Below are 12,706 nucleotides of genomic sequence, written 5' to 3'. Positions count from 1 at the left end.
GCCATTAAAATCAGCAATTCTTCCACCCACTTTCTCCAAGAGTGAATTCCACCAATTAATCCATCAGGGGTTCTTTCCTATCAGTATTCTCTCTCTCTCTCTCTCTCTCTCTCTCTTTCTCTTTCAGGTGTAGAGGGGGGTTTGGGGTAGGCAAGGATCTCATCCCTCTCCTTCTCCTCCCTCTAAATCTAAAACTTTCATTTGACCTACTTAAAGGGTAAAACAAAACAAAAAAGAAAACTGCTTTCTTTTGCTTTACTTTCCATTATTTAACTATTATACATACACACACATATATAATTTATTACCAAAAGCCCAGGAAAAAGAAAGGGAAAAAAAGTCAAATTCTACCACCCTAATATAACTTTTACATATCTTCTTTTATTTTTATAAGCATTATTATACAGTTATAATCATATACATCTAGTTTTCTGCCTTTCAAATTTGACATTTTGACAGGTTCATTTTTCATGAGGCTACACTGTCATATTAATTTTTAAGCATAGGCCTTTATTGTATATCAATGGATGTACATAACTACTTCTCCCTTCCCATACTGTTAGACATACATACATCTATTTTTTTTATTTGCTACTATAAATAGCATCTTCATGCTATAGCTTTGTTCATATTTTAGAATCACTTCCTAATAGGATTTTTAGGGCAAAGAGTATTAATATTTTTATGATGTTTGATAATATTGCCAGAGAGATTTCCAAAAGGTTTGTTAGAATTTATAATGCCTTTGCCAATCTTTGCATGGTTATCATTAAACCTGAAAGGACAGACAACACTCATCATCTCTAATTTCTCACTTCTCATTCATATCTACTTCTATTTTATTCATTATGATCTGGTTTCTTTTTCAAATAAACTCCTGAAGCTACATTCACTAAGGTCACATATTCGTTATCCTATTTGATCTCTGCAGGATTTACATTGTTCGCTTCCTCCCTTCTTGACATTAATCTCCTCTGACTTTGCAAAGAGTTGGCAGAAAAGTACATTTTCTACTCTGAGATGCATCTTTTGCTATTACTGTATTCTATCCATTATCTTTTTTCCTTGTACAATATCTCCCTGAATAGAACATTCATTCCTTCAACTTGACCTTTGCTTATCTGTAAATAACTATCCAATTTTATTTCTCCCCCCACTCCACCCCCATCTTGAGTTACAAACCTGTATTTCCTTCAGCAACGGGACATCACTTTGTGGATGTCATAATCTGTTGGCAGCATGTGCATGCTTATACCATGAAGAAGGAAACTTTAGTCATTCTCCTGTTCCATCCCCTTTCTCCATCCTCACATCCTGCCAGTCACCGAGTCCTGCTTATTCTCACGCACTGTAAGTACTACACTCTCACTTTTCTTTGTCTCCCCGTACTATTTTTGAAAAAATCATCTCTCAGGTGCAGTACATGCCTGGCCTCCCTGCTTCTAGTCTGTACAATCTGTAATTTATCTTCTCCATCACCAAATATGTTTATATTACAACTCGGCACAAAAGCCTTTAATGATTCTTGATTCTCTAGCATATTCATCTCCAAGCTCTTTTGATCATATATACGTCCAACAGTAACAATGGGGGGACCAAACCCTGATATTATGTATATTTATTTATAAATTAATATATACTTATAAAATACATTTTATATAGAATAGTTATATAAATGTATTACAATACTAATATAAAATACACAAATATGGAAATTTAAAAGGTTACGAGTGCACACCTCCCCCCTGCATTTACTAATATTTTCAAGGACTGTCTTGTGTACCCCCTGAGGCACCACAACATAACTCCAGAGACCATAACTTTCGGAGAATAAAATACAAATTCTTTTTTTTTTTTTTTTGAGACAGTCTCGCTCTGTTGCCCGGGCTAAAGTGCAGTGGCATCATAGCTCACTGCAACCTCAAACACTTGGGCTCAAGTAATTCTCCTACCTCAGCCTCCAGAGTAGCTGGGACTACAGGCATGAACAACCCACCTGACTAATTTTCTATATTTTGTAGAGATGGATTATTGCTCTTGCTTAGGCTGGTCTTGAACTCCTGGCCTTAAATAATCCTCTCACCTCAGCCTTCCAGAGTGCTGGGATTACAGGCGTGAGCCACCACACCCGGCCAATAAATTCTTTAATACAGTATTGATTGGCTCATTCAATATGATTCTTCCCAGTTCCATTTCTTCCCATTTCCCATCCCCCACCTTATACAAACATGCCTCCACTTCAATAACCTGAAGCTATTAGCTATTTTTCCAATATATAACATTACATGCCCTGTTCTTTCTGTAAATGCTCTCCTCTGCTTGAAAACTCCCACTTATTCATCAAGACCAAGCTCAAATGTCACCTCTTTCAACAAACCTTCTGATCCATTCTCTTTATTCATACATGCATACACTACTGTGCTGTGATTATTATCATTACCCCCTGCTTCTCCTCCCCTAGACTCCAAGCACATCCAAGGGTTAGGGTCCTCATCTTTACCCACTGAAGTATCTGGCACAAAGTAATTAAGCCATAACATAAAATAATGATTAATTCCTTTACCTAACGAACATATAATCAAATCAGAATGTAAACTTTAGGACAGCATTGTACTTCACAGATCCCCAGATAGATCATCAAAATCTGAGAGTGACAAAGACAAATCTGAGAGTGACAGATTGACAAGAGCTACGTTTGGTTAGATGGACAAATAACGAACAAAAATGTAGTCTAATAAGAGGATCAAAAAAACAAAGACATTTCTGTACATCAGAAACAGAGATTTTAAATAACAAAGGATCCTACTGATAATAATTTAGATGATAGCTCCTATTTATTGAATAGTTACCATGTGCCAAGCAGAGTGCTAAGCATATTATATAACGATCTCACCCTATAGGCTTTTGATGGAAGCTCCTTTTGAAATACAAATACTCTAAGTCAATCACAACTCTATTTCTCATTTAAGCTCTAGTTTGTAAAGGCATTTGGCATTCACACACCAGCTGGCAAATCACTTTTTTATTTGCAAAATCATTTTTTGGGAATCTTAAAATTATGAAATTAGAAAGGAGTTTGGAACTCATTAATCTAGCCCACTCATTCCACAGAGGGCAGAGCTGAGGTGGAGCTGAGGCCCACAGAAGTTAATTTGCTAAAGGGCACAAACTTGTAACAGAGTAGAGACTAGAACGCAGGCATCCTATCATGTTAGTGCTATTTTCTTTGTTCTGCCTACTGCTTAAAAAGAGAAGCCAACTTTTCTCATAGCCATTGACCAAAGTACTTGTACAAGCTAATTAATGATTACTTAAACAGAAGAAGTATTTTTTTGTACATATATTACAACTACTGACTTCCTACATTTATCATTTCTACACATAATAACATAATAGTTTTTATTTTTCAAGTTTTTAATATGCAAGTGTTTAAAATTAAGTCCTAAGCAAAGTCCTTTATATTTCAAAGAAATGCTCAGTACCTGAATGTGCTCTTTCGTGATCAGCCAGGGTCGATGTGCTAGCAGCTTATTTATTTCATTAAGATTTTTCAGTCTTTGTGGCACATATTCCAAACCATTCAACCACTCAGGAATACCTCCAGTCTTCAAAAATTCATCCACATGCATGTTTATTAAATAAGAGCAGCGATGTCTAGCTGCAGCCTAAAGCACAAAGAAAATAATTCATTGATAAAACAATCATGGGAAAGTCTCACTCCACTATTTCTAAACAAATAATTCAGGTGGAGTTGATAATTTTTATGGCCAGTAACTCTTTTCTTATAGAATCCTCCTTCTAAAATATCTATCATAATACTACAATAGATTCTTGAATCAATACATGAGGCCAATACTTGTACAAGTATATAATTGTCACCTAAAGCCAATTACTTCCTCATCTAGATGTTGGTATATAGATTAAGCCAGGGCCCACTTTCCAGTTAAGGAAATACATGTCCATTTCACTATGGTAAATATACCTACTGTATCCTATTTAAAACATAATAAGATCTCATTAATTTATACTCTAACAATTCAGAATCCATGCTAATTTGGGTACTTCTCTTATGTGCTTTAGGATAACTCTGATTTCAATCATATTTGTGTACATCATCCTACTCAACCGACACTGAAGCTCACTGGTCCTTTCCTTCCTATGCAGTCAGAATCAGCCTCCATGCTGACAATTTCATAAATCCATGCAAAGCAGGCTTTTGACCTCTCTTTTCCTCAGGGCTGTTCTCAGCAAAATAGTATAGTTTTATTGTTTCTGTTCTCCACGTCTTGTTTCTCTCTTAGCTAGTGAGCATTCAAAGTCTGCTTTCAGCCTTACTGTCATCAAAACTGTAAGCTAAAATTATAGTCTTAGTCAAGTTCCTCATTCAATAAAACACAGAATGCTGCTTTTTGTTATTGTTGTGTGAAACTTCAGTGAGAATATTAAAAAGATAATCAAAGCAAATGTGGTAAAACCTAATCTGCTAACTCTTGGCTGGCTCTGCTAAGCTGTCAGCCCAGCTGTTCCCCTAACCTCTCTAGATATATACAGCACTTGCGTCGTGTTTTTGTTTTTCTTTTTCTCAATTAACAGTCAACTGTAGCACTTTCTTTCTATCCCTCTCTATCCTGCTGCCTGTCATCCCAATGTATAATTCTCCTCCCTAACCCCTACCACCTGCCAATAATATTATAATAACTAGTTAACCAGTTCGTAACAAGAACTATACTTAAGCATTAAAATTCATTTAGGAATTCTTCTCTTATCCAGATTCTCCATTACTGATGGTTGATACTTTTCTCTTATTTCACCAAATTAGTAATATCCTTCATGTATAAAATGAGTAAAGTAATGTCACAAACTACTTGTGTTTTTATTAATAATAAAAACAAGACATCAAGAGCAAAACCAAAATTGGGAGGATATTATTTTGGACCCTACGAGCATCTTTAATCATAAAATTTTTACTAAAAATTCAGTGAGAAACATTCAGTGCAATTAAGTGGTTTAAAGCATTCCAAATGTACCCAAGGGACTTGGTACACAAAAGGCTACTGGCTTCTTCACATCTTATGTCTATAAAATTACATGTAGCTCTATACACACACACACACACACACACACACACACACACACAGCTCTGATTTTAGAAGGGAGAGAGAATAAGTGGGGAAGATGTTATCTGAAAATAGGAAAAAATAGGAAGTTAAGCACCTACCATTATTGCAATGTAGTGCCTATATGGTAAAGGAAGGGGACCGTCCATGCGCAACATGTAAAACTGGCTCCGCAAGAAAGACTCCAGGTACTGAGTGTGCAAACTCATGACCTGTGTGATGTTGTCCAGACGACCGGATGTAGAATATTCTTCCACAAGAAAGTTAGTACGTTCATCCACTGTGTTTGCTTGGACAACCTTATAGCCAAGAAACACAAAACAAAATAACTATTGAAACATAAATACACCCTCAGTTTACATAAATCATGCCACTATTGAAGCAAATGAATATTCATTTGATATTAACAGACACTGAAATTATGCAGTTGCTCATACCAGGAACAGAAATAAAAAAAAGAAGGCACCATTCATTTTTGGCTCTGGTACCACAATTTATTAAACAACAAATGTTAAATTATCAAACATTATACACACAGCTATGAAATTGAAGAAAAGAAGCTTCCATCTGTGTTTCCAGGCACATTAGGCAGATCTTTCAGGGCCCACTTGCCTGACCATTTTCACACCAATTTGTGGTGAGGCGAAAGCAGCAGCATTTGATTACATACATTTACAATTTCAGCTCATCAGCCTACGAAGATAATTGACCACATCATTTTTAGATAAACATTTTCAGTCTGATCTTTTGTTTACTTTTGTTATTCAACATAAAAAAAAGCTTTCTGAAGTCTTTTTAGGGACACAGGGATATATGATAATTTGTGGGAAAGTGTTAATTGAAAAATTAATAAGGATAGTAGAAGACTGTCATTTCTATTTTGAGCCTATCATATTAATTACTAAAAACAAGTAAAGTTATTAAAATGGACATCTTCCATCCCAGGGAATCAAAAGAGCTTTTTCAAAAATAGATTACTTAAATATAGCTTTTATACACAATGATAGTTTAGGCATCACACCAAGAACTGGCTCTGAAGGTGTTAAGAGCTTATTAGCACCTTCTAGAAGGACCCAACTCTGTGGGTACTAATGGACATGAAATGCATAATTCTAGGACTGGTTCATTATTTATTTGTATTTTAGAATTAGAGTTCTAGACTTAAGAAGAATACATTTTTTTTTTATTTTAGAGATAAGGAAATAGATTCAAAATTAGATTCAAGCTCATGCACCTTATTAATAGCAGAACCTAGTCTAGAATCCAGATCTCCTAAAGTCCAGACTAATGGTCTTTCCAAAGATCCACAGTGCTATTAAGAAACTCTATTTACTCTTCAGAGTTCACTTCATAGTCTTTTCTAAAAAATAAGTATACATTTTACAAAGGCACTACCGATATAGGCAAGTTTAATCCCAAAGAAAATATGTTTGAGAAGTGTAAATTGTGAGGAAATGTTAATTATAATGGTGTAACTCATTATAGAGGCAAGTATACTTTCATTTGCCCATTTTCCCCCATGTCATCAACTACGGGGACGAAGATGATAGTTAAAAATATAATAGGATCCAGATGAACCACATACAATTAGGGACAGAATATTTGTTATTTTTGTTTTGCTTTCCCCAGCAGAAGTTTCTTGTGTCTAACTGGATGCCTAGGATACATTAATAGATTCATATGATGCAACAGATCCTGAAAACCAGATTATCTTCAAATATATACCGTGAAAATGACTGTGCTTCAGAAAGTCTTTAGAAATACTAGGCAATTAAGAGCAGCCCCAAGCCATATGAAGGAAAGAGGCATACGCACAGCAGATTCCCTAGTGCAAGGTTATCACCCAGATCAGCTATTGCCACTGAGCTCCTGAAACGTTACTGCCTCTTGGATTTTCACTTAAATGGTAAGGTCACTAAAAAAGTGATATGAATATAAAAACAACTGCTGACTCTGGCAATGATCTCGTATTATTCTAATTCTACTAGTCCCTTCTTTTAAGACAATGCCTGGCACAAAATAGATGATCTATAAATACTTGTTAACTAATTTTAGAACACTATAGGAATAATCCTGCTACTATAAGACAAATGATATTTTTGTAGCAAATAGTGAATCAGTACCTAGTAAAACTGTATATAATATGAGCTAATAACTCCTTGAAATAGAGAAAAACTCAATTAGTGGCTCTTAAATTTTTCTTAGCCCAAATATTTCTGAGAGGCATCTAGGAATCTAAGAAGGTCCTACACACTGCTGTGATCCTTCAAAGAGATGTACACCCGCAAAACAGGTACAAACCTTGTATTGATTATAATCTCCTTTGTGTCATTTTATAACCTCTCTTTCTTGGCATTTACCATCTTGACTCCTCATCCTCACAAAAGGTATATAATTGTATTGGAGACTCTGTGACAACCTGTACAATCAAAAACTTAGAACCAAATGAAAAGAGTAGCTACTACTTATGTAATATCATGTTTTATCTGATCAGTTTAGTTGGGACACTTACTTTTTCATTTCAAAATATCTTTTCTTAACATTTATGTAACCTATAATCACCATGAAACAGTGGCCATTTTAAAACTTAAAATCTTCAGGTTAACATTAAATTTTATTACTCTTAGCCACTTTGTTCAGAAAAGTTATATATGAAATCAAATATGCTTAAACTTATATTTTCTAACCTTGTAGTACTATCTAACTTTAAAATAAGAAGACAGATTATTATACACTCAAACTTCTAAGTGAAGCTGAAAAGAAATTATCTCCATGATTTTCTGACATGTGAATAAGAAACCCAAGAGCAAAATACATTTTTACTTCTATATTAGAAATGGAGATATTCTTTGATACAATTAAGTAATTTTTTAAAAATCATACTTTATATATTTTAAGACAGATGAACTTACTTCCTTCTCTGGAATAAAGGCACTTGGTCCTCTTGTCAAGGGTTGAGCTACTCTGATTCTTTTATCCTAAATTTAAAAGAAAAAGTTGTAGGTATTAATGACTTTCTAAGGAAAGTTAAATTTGTATATATTTATTGCTAAGGTACTAAAATAAATAGAATAAATAAATAAATAGAATCGTGTGAAATCAGAGTAAATGTTGGGTCTCAGATCAAAGAAAACGCATAAGTGCATTGTATGGATGAGATAATGGGTCAAACGTCTACCGTAGTGCTACGGGCACCACAGGTGCCTCAAAATGTCATTTCCATGAGTTCATATTCTGTATCACCATAGATCTTTAGCCTATAGTTGACATGACTGAAAACCATTAACCTCTGTAATAAAATGTATCTAATAGTATATTACCACCCTTTCAATTTGAAAGCTAAAGGAAAGGTTAAATTCAAAGAGGATTATAGACAGCTCTGCAAAGCAATTACCTGGCCTGTAGGCTTTTTTCTAAATAAAATAGCAACAAATGTATCTAGATCAAGTTCTGCAACTTTAAGAAAAATGTAAAAATTGGAGAAGTAGAGGTTAGTTTAAGAAATGAAGAATATAGCAATTCTAATTGCTCCACTTGCTATTCCATTAGTGTTAACAACTGGTAGATCACAAATGGTATGTCTGAATGCTGTATTTTGTTAAGTTTTGAAATTTTTCATTAAATTTTTTTAATTGAAAAATATTTCAGTGTCCTCATTTAAGTGTTATATAAGCCACAAAAATTTCAATCAGGAAATAGCTTCCTTCCTTCTCCGTGGGCATGTTTAGGAGCACGGACAGTCGGAAGGAGGCTCTCCTGCTTTGAACTTTTTGTTAGCCAGGAGAAGAGATGGGAGAAATGGCCACATAATTTTCTATAATAAAAGTAATATTCTAAATTTCTGAAAAAAAAAAAAGCCCTACAAAGCCATAACATAAAATTATGGACTATGTCATGGTTTATAAAGGTTATACAGACTGAGAAAATTAAGGAACATGGGAACACGTATCTATTGGAAAAGAGTTTGTTAAGCTTTAGGTGCCACCAAATCCTCCTGAGGAAACTTCTAAGCCAAGAAAGGAATTCTAGCTGGTTTCTTATTTGACGATAGCAATATTTATTTCATATGACTCTGTCTCCTGCCCACAGCTAACTAGACCAAGATTCCAACTAGTCAAAATAGAAGATAATTTGGAGCCCATGGGTGCCTTGATATACAAGTTATGCCCAAACAGAGTTGAGGGTAACTAGCTGGACCAGTAAGATTCTCTCAGGACTATGTACTAGACTTACAGGAAAGTAAGACAATCTAACAGAGAGAAGAGAAACAAAATATCACTCAGAAGTAGAGGCAAAGAGGAAACAACCAAGAAGCACCAGGTAGGTATCAACAGATACCAGCTTCTAAGAGGAAAACTCTTTCCCCCCTCTCTCCTCCTCCCCTGCTCCTCCCTCCATTAGTAGGTAACCTCAGTCTTCCTTTTCCTTACTATCAAAAAGCCTACAATATAAAGTAGTTACTTAAATCCCCTAAATCTTTTACTTTGTAAACTTTACAAAGTCCTTTACAGTTACAAAACAACATGGCAGAAGGAGGCAGTCAGGCAACCAACAATGATTTCTTGAGAGCCTAATCAGATACTGTGATAGACTTTGAGAATACAAGGTGAAGAAAACAGATATCGTCCCTGCCCTCATGAACTTAACACACAGTCTTCATCAATTTTCAGGGTTCTATTGAAATAAATATGTTAAATAATGATAACCTTAAACATAGTTTAATGGTAAAGTTTTGGAAATAACTAGGCATCTAGGTTATGTTTATAAGGTGATGACAAATAGGTCTCAATACTGGTCAAGCACACTAGGGGACTGCATGTTAAAAGGATTAATTCAGAATTCTAATATTGGCATTTCTTGCCTACATCAACTATAATCAAGATTTATCCAGAAAAATAAAAGGAAATAACTGATTTCTTCCCTTTGCTGGCTTCTGTAAGTTGCAGAAAACAAAATTTCAAACATTTTCTATATATCTGAATAAACTAGTATGTGAAAAGCAATTTTCTGGACAATTGATCATTTCAAATAAACAAAGCAGCTAGAGAAACTGATTATGAGGGAAAATCATAGGTTTGAGGAGAAAAATATAACGGGCAGATAAGTGGAGATTTTAAAATAAAAATACATAAAATTTAGAGAAAACAAAGGGGAGGAAAAAACATAAAATCTTTTACATTAAAATGTACCAGGCTTTCAATCCAAGGAGCAGGATTAAGAAAAAAGTTGTACCAGTAGGTACAGAATGATCTATTACTAATATGATTTATTTATAAAAGTCACAATTTGATATATTTCACAACTGAATTTACCTTTAAATGTTCGATATTATTTTATCTACAAAAATATTTTCTGAGACAGGAGAGGTTTAAATTTGAAACACGTTTGCATTATGAATGGAGATGGAAGCTAATGTATTTAAATGAATATAACACCTCTTAGTTTTTGCCAACTTATGAGAAGCAACTTAAACTCAGTTTTGCTTGTGTCAGCCTTGATTTGTTCATTTACTTAGCAAACATTCATTAAGCATTTGCAATGTGCTAGGCACAGTGGGGACACAAATAAGGATTAGACTGGCAGAAATGCATGCAACTAACTATACCATATGATCCATACCGTAGCAGGTGCGTACACAACATGATGTGGGAAGACAACATTTTAGCAATTACCATTTACTTAGTCATTTCTCTATTGTTGAACATTTAAGTTATGTACAGTTTTCACTGTTATAAATAATGCTACGACGAACATCTTCATATTCCCAGAAGTGGATTTACTGTTATTTGGGTTATAAATATCTTTAAACTTCTTGTTTACTGCCAATATGCTAATGAAAATGTTTTACCAATTTTACTTTCATCAGTTGAGAAAATGTCCATTAACTTCCTAATTTCAAAAATGAAAAACAGCATCTAAAGACATGTTTGAAACTTTTTACTGTATGCTTATTTGTAGTACAAAATTCTTAAGCAGAGATGTATCACATCTGTGTTTTTAATAATACAATTCTGGGGGTGATATAGTCCGTGGGTGTGAGAGGAAAAAAAAAACAGCTGGGAAGTTACAGTAACAGTCCAGGAGACAGATGATATAATCTGACCTAAGCGATGAGTTTACATACTGAACATAAGAGAAAACTAACATCATTTTTAAGTTTTACCATCATGTATCCTTCTTCAACTATATTGTTTAAATGTCATCACTTTTGAAATGATCAGCCCAGTTCCTGCTTCTGTATAAAGAACATCTTTTCTGGTGAGGACTCTAATACTCAGTTGGGTGCTTTCTATATTTATTTGAAGGTGAAAAATAATTTAAAAAATAATCAGAGCAGTTCATAAATTCTACTATAAGCTCATTTTACTATGAAAATTATTTTCTGTCCACTTTATATCTCTGTATGTTTTTAAAGTCAATAAGATCAAATAGAAAAGAAATAGGACAGCACTAATTCCAAAAGATTCATTTTAAAAACATAAGCTGGAACTCTGACCAAATTGTAATGTCTTTCCTCAGCTGTTCTTTCAAATCCAAAATGCTCGAGGACCAAGTTCCTACTTAATTCATACTCTGATTAATTTTTCTGGAATCTCTAGACTTATGTTGCCCAATGGGGTAACCATCAGACATGTACGGCTACATTTAAATTAATTAAAATTAAATAAAGTTAAAAACATGGTTTCTCAGCCACACTAGTCACGTTTCAGGTACTCAGTAAGAACATGTGGCCATGGCTACTGTATAAGATGGTGCAGACATTTCCATTTGCCATTGCAGAAGAGTTCTACTGGACTGCTCAGGACTCCTCACTTGGTTTTGTTTTTCAAAATCACATTTTTATACCTTTTGAAATGTTAAATGACTGCTCTGCAGAGTTATTGGTTTGATGGTCATACTTAATCTCAGAATCAAGTATCTTAGTGTAATTGCAGAAATGCTTTCAACTAAATCAAGAGTAAACCCAGATAGGGATAAATCAGGAAAGGAAAAGAAAAAAAAAAAAAAAAAATAACCCACCAGTTCCAAAGATCCTTGTCTCAACTTCTGCTTACATTATAGTCTCCAGAAAAGTATCAAGGGCATACTCCTTCCTTCCCTTCCTCTCTCGCCCTCCTTCCTTTCCTCCTTCCTTTGTTTTTATTGTGGTAAAAATATCCACATAACATGAGATCTACCCTCTTAACAAATTAAATCTACAACACAGCATTGTTAACCATAGGCACAATACAGCAGATCTCTAGGACTTTTCATCTTGTGTAACTGAAATTTAATACCCACTGCACAGTAACTCCGCATTTCCCCTACCCCCAGCCTCTGGGAAACACCTTTCTGCTTTTATGTGAGCACAGTCTTCAGGTCACAGGGGAGCCTTCTTACCTCCCTGCACAATTCACATCTACCCTTTATGGGTGACTCTCTCCTTGCTAAGCTTCCATAACACTGAACCACCCGATACACTAATTTCTGTGGTCATTTACTTTTATGCTTTGCCTAGATGTCCCTTGCAATTCTGTTTTCATAAATATTCATTCTCTCAAGTGAGTGTTCTCTTCCATGCTTCCATCTTCTTTACACAAAATTCTAAT

The 12,706-nt window shown here is 34.6% G+C and overlaps 1 protein-coding gene across 2 annotated transcripts in view; it reads right to left on the bottom strand.

The window, feature by feature from the left end:
• SESN3 (sestrin 3) overlaps positions 1–12,706 on the bottom strand; it is a 68,874-nt gene that overhangs the window by 20,637 nt on the left and 35,531 nt on the right. The window contains exons 2-4 of one of the 2 annotated variants that reach the window (XM_069469046.1): positions 8,030–8,095; positions 5,219–5,416; positions 3,483–3,665 (exon numbers count right to left, since the gene is read on the bottom strand). In XM_069469046.1, the coding sequence (XP_069325147.1) occupies positions 3,483–3,665; positions 5,219–5,416; positions 8,030–8,095 (447 nt within the window). The remainder of the gene's footprint in view (positions 1–3,482; positions 3,666–5,218; positions 5,417–8,029; positions 8,096–12,706) is intronic. The other variant, XM_069469047.1, reaches the window with a different exon arrangement.

Source organism: Eulemur rufifrons, chromosome 6 (assembly GCF_041146395.1).
Source record: "Eulemur rufifrons isolate Redbay chromosome 6, OSU_ERuf_1, whole genome shotgun sequence".
NCBI classification, from domain to species: domain Eukaryota; kingdom Metazoa; phylum Chordata; class Mammalia; order Primates; family Lemuridae; genus Eulemur; species Eulemur rufifrons.
This window is presented reverse-complemented; position numbering and strand designations above follow the sequence as displayed.